This window comes from Globicephala melas, unplaced genomic scaffold (genome assembly GCF_963455315.2).
Source record: "Globicephala melas unplaced genomic scaffold, mGloMel1.2 SCAFFOLD_84, whole genome shotgun sequence".
Taxonomy (NCBI): Eukaryota; Metazoa; Chordata; class Mammalia; order Artiodactyla; family Delphinidae; genus Globicephala; species Globicephala melas.
This window is the reverse complement of record NW_027207259.1, coordinates 1-22,881: the sequence shown is the minus strand read 5'-3', so window position 1 is coordinate 22,881 and position 22,881 is coordinate 1. Positions and strand designations below refer to the sequence as shown.

The following is a 22,881-nucleotide window of genomic DNA, read 5'->3' as shown; positions in this document are numbered from 1 at the left end:
GAGTGGGTGGAAGCGTGCAGATTCTCTGAGAAACATCTGTACTGACCTCGCAAAACAAGCATCCTCTCCAGACAAGGGGAATAGGAGATCTCTCATCACCCCACACCTCTGTTTCCAGGTCCTGACCCCACCCCGCCCCCAGGGCATAGGGCAGCCACCTTGCAGTTCCCACCTCTAGAAAGGGGAGACCACAACAACAACAGAAGGACTGGGACTGCTCCCGGGGGCCCCGTTCCCCCTTCTATCACTTGCACTCCAGCCACACTGTCCTTCCTCGCCACCTCCCCAGGGGTTGTCAGGGACAGAAGGCCCCTCCCTCATCCCCCTCAATGTTCCTCCACTCTGGCCCCCCCATCACTAGGGTGTCCAGGACATTGTGTGACTCAGGAAACAGCTCAGACGTGAGGTTCGCAGCAGGCCGAAGAGGAGGAAGAAGGGGCCGTGGGAGCAGAGTGGGTGGTTATTGCCTCAGTGAGGGCTCTGAGGGTCCCACTGGAAGAGGCAGGGGGGATCTGGGCTTGGGCAGGGGCTCTGGAATGCAGCCCCCTTCACTGCTGCTGCCGCTGCTGCTGCTGCTGTGCCAGTCAGTCGTCCAGACCAGAGGTGAGGCGTGGGGTGGGAGAAGTGAGGGGACCCACCTTCCTTAGGAGGATGTCCAGTGGGCTGAGGACAGAGGGTCAATCTGCATGCTTTGAGGCGACACTGGATGGAGAAGATTCTCACGCCCCAAATGGGGCTGCCGGCAGGGAGAGACAACTCTGCCCCTGCAGCTACACAGACCCAGGCTATGGGCCCTGTGCCAGGGGTGGTGACGGTAGGGGGGATGGGCGAGAAGGTGCCCACCCCCAGGGAGAACCAAGTTGGCCCTGGAACTGGGGGACAGCGTGCTCTTACAGTCACGTTTAGGAAGAAGAGAGGGAAAAGAGGGACCACCTGCTAGGGGAAGAGATGAGAGGGAACAGGAGATGGAGACATGGGAAGGTCAAGGGCCCACAAAGTCCCTTTCCTGGTCCAGCTGTCCCCACCCCCCGATGGCTCAATGCTGGGCCCTTCCGGGAGGAAATCCCTTCAATGTTTCAGCCATTCACCTCCCAGGAGTCCCCTCAGCGCCCCCCTCCTTATTCCTGTTGTCTTGCTTCCGAGGGATGGAGCCTGAAGCTAGACTTGGGAGGCCAGAGAATAAACAGGAAAGGAGGGGTGGGGATTAGTAACTGAGAGGCCTGGGATCTGGGGGGCTGGGAGTGAGCACCACGTGGGGGTTAGGAACAAGAGTATCCAGGCAATGGTGGGGTTCAGAGCACCTGTGCGGGGCTGCTGCAGGCAGGTCCCTCCGGGGCATCCAGGGGAGGAAAAGTGGAGCGTAATGCTACCTGCTCCCATCTCATCCTCATCTCCATCTTTAGGGCTGCAGTGCGGGAGTTTCCCAGAACCCTGTGCCAATGGAGGCACCTGCCTGAGCCTATCTCAGGGGCAAGGGACCTGCCAGTGAGTGTACCTTGTGGGAGTGGGAGACTGGGAAGGGGAGTAGAGGAGGGGACGGGGAGAAATGGGAAGGAAGGAGAAAGGGAGGAGGTGAAGCAGATGAAGGGAGACAAATGAAAGCAAAGGAGGGAGGGAGGAGAGAAAGCAGAGGGCCAGGAAGTAAGCTCTCCTGTCTCCTCCCCTGCCCAGGTGTGCCCCTGGCTTCCTGGGTGAGACATGCCAGTTTCCGGACCCCTGCCAGGGTGCCCAGCTCTGCCGGAATGGAGGCAGCTGTCAAGCCCTGCTTCCCACCCTTCCCAGCCCCCCCAGCCCTCCCTCTCCCTCGGCCCCCAGCTTCTTCTGCGCCTGCCCCTCTGGCTTCACTGGTGAGAGGTGCCAGGCCCAGCTCAAGGACCCCTGTTCTTCCTTCTGTTCCAAAATGGGCCGCTGCCACGTCCAGGCCTCGGGCCGCCCACAGTGCTCCTGCATGCCGGGATGGACAGGTGAGCACTGATGGGGGCGGCGAGGAAGGGGGACAGGCAGGGGCAACGGGCTGGGCTGTGAGGTAGGAAAGATGGAAATAGAGCCTGAGAGACTGCGAGCCCTTTGAGGAGAGAGGCCGAGAGAATCAACAAGCCAATTCTTGGTGAACCATTTACCCAAGATTGACATTCACCGACAGGATAGTACCGATTGCGAAGATGTTGAGGTGTTTCCAAGCCAGCTGGTAAATAGCTACCGCCTCAGCTCCCTTCGCACACCAACCTGACCCCTCTCCCAGCCCCTCAACCTCCCATCGGTCCACTAGCTAGAGGCTTAATGCCTAGCACAGCAGGGGACTTCCAGGACTCTGCATTCTGAGCACCTGAATGGCTTCTATTCTGAGTGGCGGGAGCCCACACTGTCACCCGGGAAGACTGCAGTGGTGGGCGGTGTGACGGGACGTGGGTGCAGCCCTGGAGCGAGAGAGCAGGACACACGATGGGCAGGGTGTGCTACCATGAGGAAGTGGTCGGGGTGCCTGGACAGAGCTGCGAGGCCCTGGACGGAAAGGTTCCACAACACCTCACCAGGATGGGGAGGGCTGGACCAGGCAGCAAAGGCCACGAGGTCAGAGAGCGCTTGGGATGTGGGTGCATCCAGGAGGGGGTGGACTGGAGACAAAGATTCTCAAACTTAGGTAGGCATAGCAGTCACCTGGAAAGCCTTAAAAAGACCGATGCCCTGTCCCAGAGAGCCTGCCCTGGTGCACCTGGGGTGGGCCCAGGACATGGAGATGTCTTAACTGACGAGGAAATTCTGAGGCAACGGGGCCTGAGACCGGGTGTGAGAGACCAGCGTATGTGACAAGAAGGATGGTCAGTGGCAACTTGCCACGCCTTGTACTTCAGAGTAGGGGCTCCGGGCGGCCCCCTCCTCGGGTCTATTGCCAGCTCTGCCACTGACTAGACATGTGACCTTGCATGAGATATTTAAGCTGTCTGGGTCCTCGGTGGTCAGCCGACGTCCACACTTCATAAGGTTGTTGTCGGGAAGAAAGGGGGCGATACTCAGGAAGTGCTTACTTAGCTCAGTACCAGCGCCACCGCCGCCAGCGCCACCATTCCCACTGGTGCACACGGCTGTGAAGTGAGTCTCTTTATCGTTATCCGGACCATTACACCCACCTGAAGATCAGGAAATCAGGATAAGAGAGGCAAGATGACTGCCCGAGGGCACACAGCTGGCGGGGGGGGCGGGGGGCAAGGCAAAGGGCTAAGTCTCCTGCTTGCAGAGGCTGCATGCTTTCTAATTCGCCACCAAGGTCACCACTAAAGGAACCCTCCGTCCCAGATTTTCCCAAGCAGGGCTGATTCACAATACTCCCACCAAGAGCTACATGTTCAGTTTTCAGCTTGAAAAATGTGGTCACTCCAGATATAACCCTCCCAAAGAATGGTAAAAGTGAGGGTGATGGAATAGGGCAGAGAGGGTATGGGAGGGAAGGGAAGAAAATATGGAAATTCGACACAGAGATAATCCAGAGTGAGAGCTGGGTCATCTCAGAGGAGCTGGAATTTGTGCAGCGCTAGGAAAATGCCCCCCCCGTCCTCTGCCTCAGGTGAGCACTGCCAGCTCCGGGACTTCTGCTCAGCCAACCCCTGCGTCAACGGAGGGGTGTGTCTGGCCACATACCCCCAGATCCAGTGCCGCTGCCCACCTGGCTTCGAGGGCCATGCCTGCGAACGCGATGTCAACGAGTGTTTCCTGGACCCAGGACCCTGCCCCAAGGGCACCTCCTGCCATAACACCCTGGGGTCCTTCCAGTGCCTCTGCCCTGCTGGGTGGGGGGGTCCACGCTGTGAGCTCCGGCCAGGACCCTGCCCCCCCAGGGGCTGTCCCAGTGGGGGCACCTGTCAAGTGGTTCCAGGGAGAGACTCCACCTTCCACCTCTGCCTGTGTCTCCCAGGTGTGTCCTCGCAGGGGTCTTCCTGCAGCCCCTCTCTCTGGGCACGGAGGTTGTCTCCCATGGGTCCCCTTCCCTCAGCTGATCGCATGACCCTGTCAGGTTTCACAGGCCCAAGCTGTGAGGTGAATCCAGATGACTGTGTCGGGCACCAGTGTCAGAACGGGGGCACCTGTCAGGATGGGCTGGGCACCTACACGTGCCTCTGCCCAGAGGCCTGGGCAGGTGAGTCGTTTCGGCCAAGCTGATAGCACCAGTGGCCCAGTGGAGCCCTTCTCCCCACTCCTCACAGGGCCCCCAGCTCCAGCACCTGTCCCCTTCCCCCTGGCAGGCTGGGATTGCTCTGAAGATGTGGACGAATGTGAGGCTCAGGGTCCCCCTCGCTGCAGAAACGGGGGTACCTGCCAGAACTCAGCTGGCGGCTTCCATTGTGTGTGTGTGAGCGGCTGGGGGGGCACGGGCTGCGAGGAGAACCTGGACGACTGTGTTGCCGCCACCTGTGCCCCAGGTTCCACCTGCATCGACCGTGTGGGCTCCTTCTCCTGCCTCTGCCCACCTGGCCGCACAGGTGTGACACGGGGTACAGGGAGGCGGGAGGTGGAGATGGTACGTGACAGAAGCACCAGGAGGGGAGCTGGGAGCTTCAAGTGGCCTCTGAGAGCCTCGCCTCCACCCTGCCCTCCAGGCCTCCTGTGCCACATGGAGGACATGTGTCTGAGCCAGCCGTGCCACCGGGAAGCCCAGTGCAACACCAACCCCCTGAGGGGCTCCACATTCTGCGTGTGTCAGCCTGGCTACACGGGGCCCACTTGCCACCAGGACCTGGACGAGTGTCAGATGGGTGAGGCACCTCCACATGAGACCCTCTCTGAGCCCCCAGACAGCCTCTGCACTGAGGAGGGAAACAGGCCAATTGTTTTCCAAATTAAAAATATAAACATCTTGGGGATTCCCTGGCGGTCCAGTGGTTAGGACCTCGCACTTTCACTGCCAAGGGCCTGGGTTCGATCCCTGGTTGGGAAACTAAGATCCCGCAAGCCACACGGTGGCCACGTAAATAAGTAAACATCTCTTTTTCCTGAATTTGCCCATTTTTGGCATCTCTGCCTTACACGGTCTTCTCACCAATCCTCAGCCCTCGAGGCCCCATTTAGTCCTCCTCCATTTTAAAGCCACAATCCCTTTGCCCACTTTGATCTCATCAGCCACAAACAGGGTCCCCACACCTTCCCTGCCACTCTGGCCTCCTCGCCCTTCCACCGCTGACCCCTGCGGACCCCCGGATCTTCTCTCCTCCTAGCCCAGCAAGGCCCCAGTCCCTGTGAACACGGCGGCTCCTGCCTCAACACGCCCGGCTCCTTTGACTGCCTCTGTCCCCCTGGCTACACGGGATCCCGCTGCGAGGCCGATCACAATGAGTGCCTGTCGCAGCCCTGCCACCCTGGCAGCACCTGCCTGGACTTGCTCGCCACCTTCCAGTGCCTCTGCCCACCAGGTACCAGCTGAGTGGGCCCTCAAGTAGAGGAGACGGGAGACTAATCCCGAACCCACTGGACGTGACCCCTGTAGGGCACAGATAGCCTCAGGCCGGTAGGGGTCAGACAGCAAAGAATGCTTCTCCTCCTCTCCTCACCCCCCAGATGAAAACTCTGGGAAACTGACGGGCCCTGGGAGAAGGACTGCCACAGATGGTAGTGAGGCTGTGCACTGCCCAACTCTGCATTCATTTCATAGACACCGCAGGGTACACAAACTGGTCCACTGTACACAGAGGCCCATCAAGGGAGAGCAGAGCAGCAGTGAATAAACTTTTCATGCTGCAGCCTCTGCTTATGCCAACCCAGAATGCTCATCCTAATCACAGAACCTCTCCCTTGTAGAGATTGAAAGTAAACGTTTAAAATCCCAAAGGGTCGGGCTTCCCTGGTGGCGCAGTGGTTGAGAGTCCGCCTGCCGATGCAGCGGACATGGGTTCATTCCCCGGTGTGGGAAGATCCCACATACCGCGGAGTGGCTAGGCCTGTGAGCCATGGCCGCTGAGCCTGCGCGTCTGGAGCCTGTGCTCCGCAACGGGAGAGGCCACAACAGTGAGAGGCCCACGTACCGCAAAAAAAAAAAAATCCCAAAGGGTCTGTGTGCTTGAATTTGGTACAACGGGAAAGGAACGCTGCAAGGCTGCACCTACCTACAAGTTAGTTTTAAGGGGGGTAAACATCTCCCCAGGGAGACAGTGAGAGAGCCAATATCAAGGAGCTGAATAAAACCAGGAAAATAACAGCTTACTTTGTGCCTGAGCGTCTTACACGCATTATCTAATCTTTACAATAACCCTATGAAGTCAGCATTGTTACTATGCCCATTTTATAAATGACACTGAGGCACAGAGAGGTTAAGTGACTTGTTGAAGGTTGCCCAGCTAGTAAGTGGCAGAGCCAGGATTCAACCCCAGAGCTTTGATAGTTTTACCCACTATACTACACAGCTTTCCTAAGCTGAGAAGCATCCAAAGAAAAATGCTGAGAAAACTATCCACTAATCCAAGGGACAAGGTTGTAGATCTCAAGGAGCTTCAGAGGCAGGTTCCCCAGGCAAGAAGAGGGAGGCAGCCGAGGTCCAGCTTCAGTTCAGGGTGAGACAGTGAGGACCGGGAGGAGGTCGAAGAAGCAGGACAAGTATGGCAGTGACACAGGTCCCCAGACGCCCTTCAAATCCCCACCTTGGGGATGCCTGGTCTCCCTGGCACAGAGGTCTGCCCAGGTAGAACAAGAGGAGTGAACCACCTCCAAGCAGATGCCCATTTGTCACATTGGTACCTCGAGGACCTCCAGGCAGGTCAGCCCTCCCGGGTGAGCCCTGCCTTCTCTGCACAGAGGAATGGCCCCAAAAGGCACTTCCCCAGAGCCCTCCCACATGTCCCGGCAGGTGCCCTGCTCCCTGAGCTTTCACACCTGAGGGGGGTAGAGCCAAACACAGCAGAGTAGCAGGGCCTCGGGTTCATCTCTCCAACCCACGCGCAGACGGCCTTCTGGGAGAGGCTGCCTGCTGGGGCACAGGGCAGGTCAGGGACAGGGCTGGTTCTAGAACCCAGGCCTCCTGGACAGAAGGGGTGAGCAGCTAAGGCAAGGCTGGCCTGGCTGAGCCTCGCCCTTGACCCCTCCTCAGGCTTAGAAGGGCGGCTCTGTGAGGTAGAGACAGACGAGTGCGCCTCTGCCCCTTGCCTGAACCAGGCTGACTGCCACGACCTGCTCAATGGCTTCCGGTGCGTCTGCCGGCCCGGTGAGTGCAGATTCCACTCCACGGTTCCAGCCTAGCAATCGCCCGTGGCCTCTTGAAGCTCTCTCGGGCCAGACCGAGGAGCGCCCCATTTCTCCAACTCCTTCTCTCTTCTACAAACTCTCTTCTGTTACGTCCTCCAAATCTTCCCCTGCTTACTCGCCCACCCTCATCTCTGTCCTGCCAAGTCACCCAAATATCCCTCCTCTCCAGCCCTCCTGCAGAGTCCTCTGTACTCTCCCCCTGCATGCCGGGGGTCCCCGGCTGGTCTTGGCACTGTTCGCCACGGATGCAGGGAAAGTCGCCCCAGGCCTTCCTTCTCCAGCTTCACGGGACATCCCTCTATTCCCTGTTATGATAATAACTGATGTTTATTGAATATTTACTCTAAGCCAGGCACTTGGCTATGTACTTTTCAGGCATTATCTCATTTAATTCTCTCAGTGGTACCATGAGTAGTTTATATGATCATTTCCCTTTTACGGGGGAATAAAGTGGAGCCTAGAGAGGTTGGGTAGCTTGCCCAAAGTCACACGGCTGGCAGGTGGCTGTTTCACCTTTATGCATCACCCTACTGTCATCTCCACCTGTCCCAGGTGTCTTCTCTGGAAGTCCTCCAGGTTCACCTTTCCTAGCAAGGGAAAGGGCCAGGACCTGTATTTATTCTTTTGATAAAATGTATTTTCAGCATTAGTACACATATCCAGTTATGCCTTATTTATATAAAGACTAAAGTTACCAAGTTGTGCTCTATTTCGTCCTGAAATCCAAATCACTGTTCGAGAAGCTCCCATGTTGGTGCCTTCATTATATAATGACGCATTTAGACGAAACCCCAAACCAAACCATTTGAAGCAAGATTCTCTCCCTTGCAATTTGTAGCAATGTTATTGCTGTATTTGTAAAGAGGAGGTTAAATACCAGTGTTAACTCCTAATTTCTTGTTTGAATCCATGAAATCATGCCTGTAAAGCTCAAACATTTGTAACAAACTCCCTCATAGATCTAGAGAAAGTCAAGAAGAGAAAAAAAAAAAAAAGACCTTGGTCATCTCTCCCCTCTCACTCCCAACCCCACCAGGATTCACTGGCCCCCGGTGTGAGGAGGACATCGACGAGTGCAGAAGCTCTCCCTGCGCCAACGGTGGGCAGTGCCAGGACCAGCCTGGATCCTTCCATTGCAAGTGTCTCCCAGGTAAACTGGGGCTCAAACTCTGGAGGTGAGAGTGAGGGCAGGCGCAGACTTCCGTGCAGGTCCCTGACCCTCCTGCTGTGCCATAGGCTTTGAAGGCCCACGCTGTCAGGCGGAGGTGGACGAGTGTCTGAGTGGCCCATGCCCCACTGGAGCCAGCTGCCTTGACCTCCCAGGAGCTTTCCTTTGCCTCTGCCCATCTGGCTTTACAGGTCAGCAGGGGAGGCATTGGAAAGAACTGGAGGGGTATTTGGGGTAACTGGAGTCCATTTGGGGTACAGTAGAGGTCACTGATGGGTATTTGAGCATTGGGATGTGAGAACAGAATGCGAATGGAATCCCTTAAATTTATGCAGTGCAAAACCTGCACAACCGTACAGGAGCTGAGGGTGAGTGTTACTGTAGGACCCACATCAGGCCCAACATGAGTGGCATGACTGGGGAACAGGAGCAGAGGATGAGGTTCAAAGGCAAGCCATTCATCTGCTTATTTAGCAAACATTTATTAAGTGTCTACTACGCCAGACACAGACACTAAGTTGAGCAAGAGTTGCTATCCTCAAGTGGATTTAAATCTACTGTAGAGAGACCAACAAGGTGATTATGGCCCAGAGACATGCTCTGAGAGAGGAATGCACAGGATCCTATAGGAACACAAAGGACTGGCCAACCCAGACTAGAGATGAGAAAAGATGGCTGAACGGAGTCTTAAAGACTGAGTAGGAGTTTGTCAAGACAGAATGCTAGGCAGCGCGTTTTAACTGCAGATAACAGCATGTGCAAAGGCACGGAGGGAAGAAAAGCACACCCTGCTTAAGGGAGTGTAGGACATCCAGAGCTTAGGCTACAATGGGGCGAAGGTCAGAAACATAGCAATGGTAGGAAGGCCATGGCATGCAGGACCCCATGTGGCATTCTGAAGAAGTTGGTATCCTGAGGCATTAGGGAGCCACTGAAGGACAGGTTCATGAAGAGTGAGCAAGTCACGCATAAGAAGCGGCCTTTGGCCCCATCAAGGACAGGGAGGGACTCTGTTTTCTCTCTGACCAATCTCCCCACCCCAGGTCATCTCTGTGAAATTCCCCTGTGTGCCCCCAACCTGTGCCAGCCCAAGCAAAGATGCCAGGATCCGGAGGAAGAGACCCACTGCCTCTGCCCCAGTGGAAGCCCTGGCTGTGCCCCAGCTGAAGACGACTGCACCTGCCACCATGGGCACTGCCAGAGGTAACATCTTCCAGGCCCTCCCCATTCATAGTCTCCTCTGGGTCCTCCTCAGCTAAGGCAGGAGAAAAGAGCCAGTGAGGGGTGAGTCTGTAGGAAATGACCAATGGGGAATGGGAAGAAGATGGCAAAGTTCTGAGATCACAACCAATGAGAGGGTTTGACTGGTGAGTGTTATCCAATGAGGGGAGAGTTCATAAATAAAGAGGGAAACAGAGGACTAGGGAGGTCAAAGCAGAAAGAAGAGTATTAAATCCCAGGACCAATTCATCTCATCATTCATTAGACAAATATTTATTGAGCATCTACTATGTGTGGATACATTTCCAGGCATTGGGGGAGCAACACAGAACAAAAGAGACAAGGTATTTACTCTCATGGAGCTTTGGTTCTAATGAGGAAAGACAGACAATAAACAAGTTATAGAAGGGATGGATGAATAGATAGATAGATAGATAGATAGATAGATAGATAGACAGATAGATAGATCTAGTTGGAGAAAATGAGTGGGGCAGGTAGGGCAGAAGGGGGACAATGCTGAGAGCAAAGACGCTGAGAAAGGGGCCAGAGTCCCAGGACCAAAAAAGAAGAAGTCATAGGGGTCTGACCAACGGGGAGGGGAGAAGAGAAAACCCCCCTTTCTTTTTATGACCAGATCCTCGTGTGTGTGTGATGTGGGTTGGACAGGACCGGAGTGTGACACAGAGCTGGGGGGTTGCGTCTCCACACCCTGTGCCCACGGAGGGACCTGCCACCCCCAACCCTTTGGCTTCAACTGCACCTGCCCCACAGGTTACACAGGTGAGGTGCTCCCTAAACCGTGTATACCCTGGGCTGACCACCATCTAAATCAAGGGCAAGGCCAGTGGAGACATGTGTCCAAAGGGCTCTGGGTCTCAGTCACCACCAAGAAGAACTGGGCAGGGGCTGGGACTTCCCTGGTTGCCCAGTGGTTAAGACTCCACACTTCCACTGCAGGGGGTGCAGGTTCCCTCCCTGGTCAGGGAACTCAGATCCCACGTGCCCCACGGGGTGACGTAAGAGGTGGTGAGAAAAGAAAAGAGGTTGGGGGATGGGGGTGAGGAAGGGAAGGAAAGGGAAGAGCAGGAAAAGAAGAGAAAAGGAGGTTTCCCTTTCTCAGACCCCACCCGCTTCCCTCAGGGCCCACTTGCAGCGAGGAGGTGACAGCTTGTCACTCAGGGCCCTGTCTCAACGGTGGTTCCTGTAGCCCCAGCCCTGGGGGCTACTCCTGCACCTGCCCTCTGAGCCACACCGGGCTCCGCTGCCAGACCAGCATTGACCACTGTGCCTCTGGTGAGTGCCCACCATGCCCTGGGTCTGGGCCACAGGAGGATGGAGAAACTGGTCAGGGTATGTTTGTACCACATTTAAAAAAAAATTAACTGGACACAGTGAGCCGTTGTTTGGGTGGGGAAGTTGCGGGGGGGCGGGGGGGTGCCCCGTGTGTGGTGTGACTGAGGCCACAGGCCAGGTTACAGGCAAGGAACCCAACCCCTCACAGCCTCCTCTCTCCAGCACCGTGCCTCAATGGGGGCACCTGTGTGAACAGGCCCAGCACCTACTCCTGCCTCTGCACCACGGGCTTCCAGGGCCCACGCTGCGAGGGAAGGATCCGTCCCAGCTGTGCGGACAGGTGAGCAGGGCACAGAGACCCCTGGAGGGAGGGAGGGAGGGAGGGAGCCCTCACCACCCTTCCTCTCCATCTCCTCTGGGGCGCCATGCTGCCTCTCATCCCACGTCCCACATCCTTTCACTCTGCCTTCCCTCCTACTTTCCCATCTCCCCAGTGGTTGCCTGCCACCACATCACACACTCCCTCCCCTTGCTGCCTGGGCCTTCCTCCTACTGTGCCCTCTCTCTTTCTTATCCAGCCCCTGTAGGAACAGGGCAACCTGCCAAGACGGCCCTCAGGGTCCTCGCTGCCTCTGTCCCCCTGGCTACACAGGAGGCAGCTGCCAGGTGAGGGGCACTGAGCCAGGTGTGCTGAGGAGGGAGGGGCAGGAGAGCTCTAGTGAGAGGGCCTCGGGTATTAAAAGGTGACAGCAGGGAAGCTTAGGAGGGGTATCCACGTGAAAGGAGGTGTGGAAGTCTAGGAGTTGAGGTCTAACTTGAGATTTGTATGGTTCACTGAAAGGATTTCTGATCCCAGCGACTGTTCTGGGTTGTGGGTATCCAAGGAATCCAGGGAGGGTGACCTAGTCCCAGACCATTCAGGAGGGAGTTTTCAGGGTAAGGGATTTTGAGACACTGGCAGGGGACCATCTCTAGGCCTGGGAACCTGGTGTTCTTTCCTGCCTCACGCTCCCTCCTAACCCTCAGACGCTGATCGACTCATGCGCTCAGAAGCCCTGTCCACACAATTCCCACTGCCTCCAGACTGGGCCCTCCTTCCAGTGCCTGTGCCTCCAGGGATGGACTGGGCCTCTCTGCAACCTACCGCTGTCCTCCTGCCAGAAGGCTGCTCTGAGCCAAGGTACTGACCCAGGACCGACTATGGGGCAGATGAAGAGCAAAAGAGTGTCCTCCTCTACCCCACCCCTAAGGACATCCACACACAGCATTTGGACAAACAGTGGACCAAGAGGCAAAGCAACACAGACAACCTGTTATTGATGCTGCAGCTCAACACCCAGGACAGCCTAACACAACTCAACTCCTAGCACCACGTTCAACACAACACAAGCAACACCACCCAGCCCAGTCAACCAGACTCCAGTTTAACACAATCACCAGGGACATAACCCAGTGATCCAGCGTGGAACAACTCAGCACTGTCTTTACCATCATAACTCAACTAGAGTGAACCACGCTTAACCAGCTACACTCAACACACTTCACCATGCCCCACTCACTTGGATGTTATGCCAACCTCTGGGTAAAAGAATACCATTCTTGTTCAAATAAGTTTTGTTATGAGAAGCACTTAGGAAAGAGACCATTCTGAGGTTAGGGGATGGCTGATGGGAATCACTGTGAGAGAACATCAGAGGATGCAAAACCCAGGGGATGGACTTAGACCATTAGTTAAGCCACTTCAGGTGTCCCCACCTGAAGTTTCTCTTGAGTTCTTTCTTGCTTGAGACATTTAAAGCCAAGAATATAGTTGCTTATAATGCCCTGATAAGCCAAAGAAGAGATATTTCTCTCCATTCTGACAAAACAGGCAGGAGGAGGAACTTGATTTTTTTTTTAAGTTGGGGTATAGTTGATTTACAATGTTGTGTTAGTTTCAGGTGTACAGCAAAGTGAATCAGTTATACATATACATATATCCACTCTTTTTTAGATTCTTTTCCCGTATAGGCCATTACAGAATATTGAGTAGAGCTCCCTATGCTATACAATAGGTCCTTATTAGTTATCGATTTTTTAAAATTAATTAATTTATTTATTATTTACTTTTGGGTGCATTGAGTCTTTGTTGCTGCACGCAGGCTTTCTCTAGTTGCGGTGCGCGGGCTTCTCATTGTGGTGGCTTCCCTTGTTGTGGACTATGGGCTCTAGGCGCGCGGGCTTCAGTAGTTGTGGCACGTGGGCTTCCGTAGTTGTGGCACGCGGGCTCAGTAATTGTGGCTTGTGGGCTCTAGAGTGCAGGCTCCGCAATTGCGGCCCACAGGCTTAGTGGCTCCATGGCATGTGGGGTCTTCCCGGACCAGGGCTCGAACCCGTGTCCCCTGCACTGGCAGGCGGATTCTTAACCACTGTGCCACCAGGGAAGCCCTAGTTATCTATTTTATATAGAGTAGTGTGTATATGTCAGTCCCAGTCTCCCAGTTTATCCCTCCCCGACTTACCCCCTCATAACCATAAGTTTGTCTTCTACATCTGTAAATCTATTTCCATTTTGTAGATAAGTTCATTTGTACCCTTTTCTTTACATTCCACATATAAGCAATATCACACGATATCTGTCTTTCTCTGTCTGACTTACTTCACTCAGTATGACAATCTCTAGGTCCATCCATGTCGGGAACTTGATGCTTTAATCTCTTCAGGGTCAAGAGTTACTGACTCCTCAGGCCCCGAGTGGCCTCCACCCACCCCAGGAATGTCAGTGGCCCCTCCATGGACCTCTCTGCTCATTGTCTGGAGCCCCTGAGCATCCTTCCACCCCACCTAGCTTTATCGATCCCTGTGTGTCTCTCTTCCCAGGCACAGAAGTCTCTTCCGTGTGCCAGAATGGAGGCATCTGCATCGACAGCGGCCCCTCCCATTTCTGCCACTGTCCCCCTGGATTCCAAGGCAGTATATGCCAGGAGAGGGTGAACCCCTGTGAGTCCAGGCCCTGCCAGCACGGGGCCACCTGCATGGCCCAACCTAATGGTTATTTCTGCCAGGTGAGAGGGTCTAGAGGAGGTGGGGGAAGACAAATTTGGGCTGGATGTGGGCAACAGCAGTCATGGGGCAGAAAGGGGAGGGGGAGAGGGCATCTTCTTTTCATTCACCCCACACATCCAACCAACCACCGAGTCAGGTTATTTTACCTCCTGAATATTTCTCAACTCTGTCCTTGCCCCTTCACCCTCATCCCACTGCCTTAGTCCAGAGTTTCGTTGCATTCCGCCCGGACGCCTGCATCAGCCTCCTAAGTGTCACCCCTGCCCCCACACTTGTCCTCCTAAAGGTTCGGCCTCTACTCCACCACTAGGGTGCTCCGTTGAAAATATTAAGCTGGCCTGTCACTCTCCTGCTTAAAACCCTTCAGTGGCTGCCCACCTCTTTCGCAGTGAAGTCCCAAGCCCGGCACGACCCAGCCCTGCCTGCCTCTCAGGCCTCACCTCTCTCCGCCAACCCCTAACCCTGCTCCAGCAACACAAACCTGCAGCTGACTTCCCTACACCCCAGACCGGCTCTCTGGGGGCTTTCCTCACCCCTCTTCCACTGGATGGTGCCCAGGAGGCGTCTGCCTCAGGGGAATGTCCCTAACTTCTCTCCAGACTGGGTCAGGGCCTTACCTTGGTGGTTCAGGTCACTGAGCAGGACGGGAAGGCAAAGCTGGGACTCAAGTCCAAGCAGCCTGATCCCTGTACTCACAAACACGAGACTGGATAGAAGGCATGATCCTTTAACCGCCCTCTTTCTTTAACTTTTTTTTGTGTGTGTGGTACGCGGGCCTCTCACTGTTGTGGCCTCTCCCGTTGTGGAGCACAGGCTCCGGACGCGCAGGCTCAGCGGCCATGGCTCACAGGCCCAGCCGCTCCGCGGCATGTGGGATCTTCCCGGACCGGGGCACGAACCCGCGTCCCCTGCATCGGCAGGCGGACTCCCAACCACTGCGCCACCAGGGAAGCCCTTTCTTTAACTTTTAAATTTTATTTTTTAACTTTTTATTACGAGCGTTTTCAAACATACACAAAAGCAGCGTACTGATCAGTAGTGAACCCCCGTGTACCCATTACTCAGCTCTATTTCCTCTTTCATGAAACTCCTTCCTCCAGAAATTTCCAAGCACGACTCTCGTCTGTTTCTTCCGGCTCTCTGGCCATTCCTCGGATGCTTTGTGAATCCCTTTTCCTCCATTTTTCTGAAGTCTTCCTGGTACTCCATTCTTGCATACTCTCCTTCCTCCTGCAAGAACTTGGCACATGATACAGACCTCATCAATGACTCTTCTCTCACTAGCAAAATGATATGAGATAATCAGAAAATGGTTAAGGTCATCAGTTATGGAGTCGTAGACGCATTGAATCCCAGCTCTGCCACCTACCAACTGTGTGGCTTGTGCAAGTCACTCATCTTTCAAGGAATCAGTTTCCTTTTCTGCAAAGTGAGACTCAAATGAGATGATCCATATAGAGGGTTGTTAGGAGGGTTTTATGAGGTTATGTATATAAATTATGCAATCAGTGCTAGCTGTCTCTCCTCTGGTTGACTGAGAATTTCATAGACGCAGGGATGAGTTCTAATTTTCTCTATATTCCTAGAGCCTGAAAAGGTGCCTGGCACAAAACAAAGCAGGCGTTCAATAAATGGTTATAAATTAATTAAGCATGAGCGAACCCAGTGGGTGTGTGGCTGGGGGAAGAAGGATTTTTCAAAATCGGAGCTATATCTATTGGCAATGAATCAAAGAGATTGTTTGGGACTGGGAAGTGGTTAAGTTGCGTATTATCAAATAATTGTGTATCACGTGGAGTTGAGGTACAAGGGTTAAGCTACACGTGGCTGTGATGGACGGTGAGCTGAGTGATGCTCTGAGTTGGAAGGTGGGGTGCTGGCAAACTACCTGGAGCTGGGTCCCCCAGAGTGCCAGGATGGGCTCATTTACTGGTTCCCTGTCTGACCCCCTTTGCCTACAAGTGTACACCAGGCTACAGTGGACAGAACTGCTCAAAGGAACCTGACGCTTGTCAATCCCAGCCCTGTCACAACCATGGAACGTGCACCCCCAAACCTGGAGGCTTCCACTGTGCCTGCCCTCCAGGCTTTGTGGGGCTGCGCTGTGAGGGGGACGTGGATGAATGTCTGGACCAGCCCTGTAACCCCACAGGCACTGCAGCCTGCCACTCTCTGGCCAATGCCTTCTACTGCCAGTGTCTGCCTGGACACACAGGTAAGGTCCGAGAGAGGGGGTATGAGCATTTCTGGGCACAGCTGAATTGACCATGGAAACCCAGACAATCCCCACCCATGAGGCAGCCTAGTCACCTGGTCCATCCCCCTGCCTCTAAACCCCACACCAGAGAACATGCCCACCACCCCTTTGCCTGTGCGGCTAGTGCTGGGCTGTCTCCCAGGAATGAGCCAGCAAGGAGGCAGCGACTGAAACAGAGTGTTATGTTTAACCCCACCCCTGCCACAGGCCAGTGGTGTGAAGTGGAGCTAGACCCCTGCCAGAGCCAGCCCTGCTCCCACGGAGGGTCTTGTGAGGCCACAGCAGGACCACCCCCAGGATTCACCTGCCACTGCCCCCAGGTGAGAGACCACAAAGCTGCTTTCTCTGTTGCCCCCAATGCTGACGTAAGGTGAGAATGCCTGAGCCGGGAACCTGGGGGAGCACTGGAGTGGCAACTATTGGAGAAAGCCATCTCATGTCCACAGTGGTAAGTGGTTCTCAGCAGCAGTCGTGGGGAAAGGCAGGATCAGGTGGTAGCATGAATGGAACTTTCAGAAACCACGGGCACTGCCTAAGGGAAGGTCCCCAAGGCCAGCTGGGTGAGCTTGGATAAGTTCTTTTAACTCCGTGTGTGTATTTGTTTATAGACCTCAGATGCATAAAAGTGGGTTCGTCTTAAGCCTTGGTTCATGATACACTAACGTACAAACTAACATTAGTTTAGGTACTGCCTTCTTTTAATTATCCTTACAAGATAACACCCATGAACCTAAAACAAGAATTACAATATTAATAATAACTTCCATGTACTTATGTCCTCCTGTATCCTGTTCCCCTTCCAGAGGAAGAGAAAGTACATAATCCTATCTCTAAGGATCAAGATAATATAGTATTAGTTCAATTACTATTACTCTGTTAACAGTTTCGTCTTCCAGGACTCACATCATGATGACAGTTCACCCATGTTTTGTTTTGTTTTGTTTTGTTTTTAAATTGGTGTATAGCTGAGTTACAATGCTGTGTTAGCTTCAGGTATACAGCAAAGTGATTCAGTTATACATGTACATAGATTCATTCTTTCACCCACGTTCTTGCGAACAGCTGTGTTTCATCCATTCTCCCCACTATGCAATATGTCACTGTGTGAAAAAAAAAGGGGGGGGGGACATGGTTTCCACTACTGTAAAATGATGAATTTGATGTTCTCTGAGGCCCCTTCCAGATATGAGAATCTAGGACCCTCTGAGTTATCTTAATGCAGGGGTTAGCTTAAGGGGAGGTGGGGAGAATACTACAAGGTCCTTCCCCCAATCTCTCTCCTCCTCTCCGCAGGGTTTTGAAGGCCCCACCTGCAGCCACAGAGCCCCCTCCTGCGGTCTCCATCACTGCCACCACGGTGGCCTGTGTCTGCCCTCCCACAAGCCTGGATTCCCACCCCGCTGTGCCTGCCTCAGTGGCTATGGGGGCCCTGACTGCCTGACCCCACCCATCCCTCCAGGCTGTGGCCCTCCTTCTCCATGCCTACACAATGGCAGCTGCTCAGAGACCCCTGGGCTGGGGGGCCCAGGCTTTCGATGCTCCTGCCCTCCCAGCTCTCCAGGGCCCCGGTGTCAGAGGCCTGGAGCAAAGGGATGTGAGGGCAGAAGTGGAGATGGGGCCTGCGACGCTGGCTGCAGCGGCCCAGGAGGAAATTGGGATGGTGGGGACTGCTCCCTGGGGGTCCCAGACCCCTGGAAGGGCTGCCCCTCTCATTCTCGGTGCTGGCTTCTCTTCCGGGATGGGCAGTGCCATCCACAGTGTGACTCTGAAGAGTGTTTGTTTGACGGCTATGACTGTGAGACTCCTCCAGCCTGCACGTGAGTCTGAAACCCTGAAGGGCTGGACGGGGGCAGGGTGAGGGTAGAAGGAAGGACATAGATATCTCTTGAGTTACAGCATGACCACAGCCTCAAGCTTCAGGGAGTTTCCACCCTAATAACCATTGCTAATTAGGGGTATAAGACGCTAGACTCCAACCCAGAGGAATGGGGCAGCATTAATATTTAATGTGGGGACCAAGAAAGAGGGCGCTGCCTCTTTCAGAGCTACCCTCTGAGAGCTGTGGGATCTCTGGCCTCAAGCTTCTCTAAGCCCTGTTGCCATGGAGTATCTCCCCTAGCAACCAGCATCCCTGAGGGAAAAGGGCTTCACTTCAGGGAGACAGGAGTTTGGGAGGGTAGAGAGTGGGGACAGTGTTAGGAAACAAAGGTGTCAGTAGACATTAGGGTGTCTGGACTACCTACCATTCGGGGTCTAAGCCCATTACTCCAGAGCTGCCCCCACTTAGCAACCAGAGCCCTAGAGGCTGTGGAGTATCAGGAATCCTCTCTGGGATGAGGAAGTCAGGTTTCTTTGGGGGTCCTGAGTCCCCGTCTCCTCAACCCACAGTCCAGCCTATGACCAGTACTGCCGTGATCACTTCCACAATGGACACTGTGAGAAGGGCTGCAACACTGCAGAATGTGGCTGGGATGGGGGCGACTGCAGGCCCGAAGACGGGGATTCGGAGTGGGGGCCCTCCCTGGCCCTGCTGGTGGTGCTGAGCCCCTCAACCCTGGACCAGCAGCTGCTTGCCCTGGCCCGGGTGCTGTCCCTGACTCTGAGGGTAGGGCTTTGGGTAAGGAAAGATAGGGATGGCAGGAACATGGTGTACCCCTATCCTGGAGCCCAGGCCGAAGAGGAGCTAGGAGGAGCCCCAGACCCCTCTCACCATGAGAGAGCAACCCCTCAAACACAGCCTACAGGCAAGGAGACGGACTCCCTCAGCACTGGGTAAGAAGGCTGGGAGGCGGGGAAGAGGGGGCAGACATTAGTTTTTAACCAGCAGAGGGAAGGGAAGCAGGGACCAACCGAGGGGTCTCTGAGGTGCCTTCCCCGCAGGTTTGTGGTGGTGATGGATGTGGACTTGTCCCACTGTGGCCCCGACCATCCTGCATCCCGCTGTCCCTGGGACCCTGGGCTCCTGCTCCGCTTCCTTGCTGCGATGGCCGCAGTGGGGGCCCTGGAGCCCCTACTGCCAGGACCCCTGCTGGCTGCCCACCCTCGTGCAGGCACCGGTAGGTGGCCCCGTCATTTCCCCTGACTTTGCTCCCAGGCCAGTTTTCACGCCAGCAACCAGCAATGAAGTCAAATGAAACAGAAGCACTGGAACCCCAAATGTTCTTTGTGGAGACTTACCTTTGTTAACGTTCTTCTCCAGCTAGATCTCCTCATGGCCCATTTGCTCTGCAATCTCCTTTACTTCCCTCAGTACTTTATTCTAACCTCTATCACAGACCGCCCACAAACCTTGGGTTCTGGTCTATTCTATTAAGCCGAGAGTATCCAACCATCCCCGTATCAACAGTTCATAGCACATGAGAGAATAATAGCTCTTATATACCACTTACTACGTGCCAGGCCTTGCTCTAAGCATTTTACAGTATTAACTTATTTAATCCTCCTAACGACCCCTATGAGGCAAGTACTGTTATTATTCCCATTTTACAGTTGAGGAAACTGAGGCAAAAAGAGGTTACTGCACTTGTCCAAAGGTCTCACCAGAGTACCCAGCCTCACCAGGAATGGCCTCTTTTTCTGACTGTGTCTCTTCCACCAGAGCCGCCCGCCAACCAGCTTCCCTGGCCTGTACTGTGCTCGCCGGTGGCCGGGGTGCTTCTCCTGGCCCTCGGGGCTCTTCTCGTCCTCCAGCTCATCCGCCGGAAGCGCCGAGAGCATGGGGCCCTCTGGCTGCCCCCTGGGTTCACTCGAAGGTCTCAGACTCAGCCAGTTCCCCGCCGACGCCGGCCCCCGCTGGGCGAGGACAGCATCGGCCTCAAGTGAGAGTGAGAAAGAACTGGGGCTCAGGGAGGGGACTCTTTCCTGTGGAGATATTTATGATCAGAAGCAATAAGAGATGCTATGCAGAAGTTGAAGACACGGGAAGGGGAGAGGGGTGGGAAGACTGCTGGAAATCTTAGGGACCCTGAAGGTCCTCTACCCACCCATCCCCTTCCAGGGCACTGAAACCAGAGGCAGAAGTTGATGAGGATGGAGTTGTGATGTGCTCGGGCCCCAAGGAAGGAGAAGAGGCGGACCAGGTGAAAGCACTGGGGCAGGAATGGTCCTAAAGTGACGGAGGGGTTGAAGGGACAAGTCAACCTTCCTTCACTGATCCTTGCTTGTCCTGATCCCCAAGGCTGAAGAAATGGCCTCACCCTCCAAGTGCCAGCTCTGGCCTCTGAGTAGTGACTGTCAGGAGCTCCCCCAGGCAGCCATGCTGACTCCTCCCCAGGATTCTGAGATGGATGTCCCTGATGTGGACACCCGTGGACCTGGTATGTGAGCCACCCCAGACCAAGAAAATGAAAACTCCCTTTGACCCTTTTAGAATCAGAAAGTCCTCTGATATCAGAACTGGAGAAACTAATATTAGAGTGAGTGCTTCCAACAGCCATTCTCAAAGTGTGGTCCCAGGACAGAAGAATCAGCATCACCAGGGAAATTGTTAGAAATATAAATTCTCAGGTTCCACTCCAGAGCTACTGATTCAGAAATTCAAAATATTGGGGAATCTGTGTTTTAACAAGCCCTGCAGGTGAGTCTGATCCAGGACTCAAGTTTGAGAATCACGGCCCTAGAATGTTAGAGTATTAAGGCCTGATGCTTCCTTTTACAGATGAGGAAACCAAAGCCCAGAGAAAAACAAAGTAGAAAGTCACTTGACTAAAGCCACACAAAATCAAGAACCCAAGCTGGGCTTCCTGACACCTCAAGCTGTGATTCTCCCTGAGCCTCCATGTTCTCCCCCTTCCCCAGTTGTCTCCCATTCTTCATGTCTCTCACCCACAGATGGGGTGACACCCCTGATGTCAGCAGTCTGCTGTGGGGGAGTGGAGCCCAGGACCTATCAGGAGACATGGCTGGGAAGCCCTGAGCCCTGGGAACCTCTGCTGGGTGGAGGGGCCTGTCCCCAGGTTCACACCGTGGGCACTGGGGAGACTCCCCTGCACCTGGCTGCTCGATTCTCCCGGCCAACTGCTGCCCGCCGCCTCCTTGAGGCAGGAGCCAACCCCAACCAGCCAGACCGGGCAGGGCGCACCCCGCTTCACACCGCTGTGGCCGCTGATGCTCGGGAGGTTTGCCAGGTCAGTGCACACTGGGGCTGCTAAAGGAAACGGGACAAACTTGCAAGTAAGGCTGGGCAATAGCATCCTCTGGGTCTGGCAGAGAGGAAGGTGATGTGAGACTGGGGACTGAAAGAGAAACAAGAACAGATGGATGAATATGGATTCGGAGGTGCTTAACAGTGTGAGGAACCTTAGCTAGCAGTTCAGATATACCAAGGGTCACTGGCCCTCTCTGCCGCCCCACCCCCACCCCGCCCCAGCTCTTACTCCGCAGCAGACAGACTGCAATAGATGCGCGGACAGAGGATGGGACCACAGCCCTGATGCTGGCCGCCAGGCTAGCTGTTGAGGACCTGGTTGAAGAACTGATTGCAGCCCAAGCAGATGTGGGGGCCAGAGATAAATGGGGTATGGATCTGGGGAAGTTGATGTTGTGCTATCAAGAAGTTGAGCAAATGGGGTGTGAGAAGCAGAGGGACCAACTGGAAACTGGGGCATTCCCTCCCACCCTGCTGTCAAGGTGGTAAATCTGCACAGTCCGGTGGCAGTAGGCAGCAAGTGAGTCTTCCCTCATCACACACACACACACACACACACACACACACACACACACACACACACACACACACACACACACACACACACACACACACACACACACACACACACACACACACACACACACACACACACCCCCCCCCCCCCCCCAGTCCACTGGGAACTAGGATGGCGGAAGAGTGAGAAGGGAGGGGGTCTCGTGGGAGGGACGTGGTCTGCCGGTCCCATTGACCCCAGAACAATGCCCCATTGTCCCTCCCGCGCGCCGGTGACGTCACTGGGGCAACGCTTCCTGCAAGCCGGCGGTCACCCGGGCAACGCTTCCGCCTTTGAGGGACCCGGCGGGCTGAATAGCCCTTCCCCCAAGTCCAGAATCCGTGGGAAACAGGAACCCAGGCGTCGGGCCCCCAGCCTCGGGGTAACAACCTCTCACGTGGTGCCCTAGGAAAAACCGCGCTGCACTGGGCCGCCGCCGTGAACAACGCCCGGGCCGCCCGCTCCCTTCTCCAGGCCGGAGCCGATAAAGACGCACTGGACGGCAGGGTTAGACCGGGTAGCGGGCCCCCAACAATTAAGCTGACGCGGGAGAGGTGCAAAGCGCCGGAACTCCGAAAAACCTGAAGGGGGAGGGACCACCAGTCAAATAGGAGGGCCAGTCCTGTGGGCGCGGCCTTCCCTGACCGCCCCCGCTGGCTGTTTCCTCCCGGGCAGGAGCAGACGCCGCTGTTCCTGGCGGCCCGAGAAGGAGCCATGGAGGTAGCCCAGCTGCTGCTGGGGCTGGGAGCCGCCCGAGGGCTGCGGGACCAAGCCGGGCTAGCGCCCGGGGACATCGCACGCCAGCGCAACCACTGGGATCTGCTGACGCTGCTGGAAGGGGCGGGACCACCGGAAGCTCGTCACAAAGCGACGCCAGGCCGCGGCGCCGGCGCCTTGCAGCGCGCGCGGACTGCATCAGGAAGCGTGCCCCCGCATGGGGGCGGGGCTCAGCCGCGCTGCCGGACGCTGTC

At 55.2% G+C, this 22,881-nt stretch overlaps 2 protein-coding genes across 3 annotated transcripts; both read left to right on the top strand.

Moving 5' to 3' along the window:
- Positions 1-395: 395 nt before the first annotated feature.
- Positions 396-21,358, top strand: LOC115849383 (neurogenic locus notch homolog protein 4). 2 transcript variants are annotated; one of them, XM_060293181.1, is made up of 27 exons: positions 396-603; positions 1,404-1,485; positions 1,672-1,964; positions 3,563-3,910; positions 4,010-4,132; positions 4,239-4,475; positions 4,593-4,748; positions 5,208-5,402; positions 7,070-7,183; positions 8,261-8,374; positions 8,461-8,583; positions 9,436-9,595; positions 10,248-10,393; positions 10,754-10,906; positions 11,129-11,246; positions 11,485-11,572; positions 11,933-12,086; positions 13,766-13,950; positions 15,914-16,166; positions 16,416-16,528; positions 17,502-18,025; positions 18,597-18,980; positions 19,089-19,264; positions 19,807-20,026; positions 20,206-20,287; positions 20,386-20,524; positions 21,039-21,358. In XM_060293181.1, the coding sequence occupies exons 1-27, from the start codon at positions 537-539 to the stop codon at positions 21,356-21,358; spliced, it is 5,067 nt and encodes a 1,688-aa protein (XP_060149164.1). In that variant the 5' UTR covers positions 396-536. The 2 variants fall into 2 exon arrangements, with proteins under 2 accessions (XP_060149164.1, XP_069900870.1); XM_070044769.1 differs by lacking the exons at positions 20,386-20,524; positions 21,039-21,358 and having other exon boundaries at positions 19,807-20,032.
- Positions 21,359-21,595: 237 nt separating this feature from the next.
- On the top strand, positions 21,596-22,868 carry LOC132595073 (neurogenic locus notch homolog protein 4-like; the record flags this gene model as incomplete). The annotated part of the gene is made up of 3 exons (XM_060293182.1): positions 21,596-21,724; positions 22,320-22,417; positions 22,586-22,868. Coding segments are annotated over exons 1-3 (466 nt in total), but the record flags the coding sequence as incomplete, so codon positions are not given.
- Between the last annotated feature and the right edge of the window lie 13 nt (positions 22,869-22,881).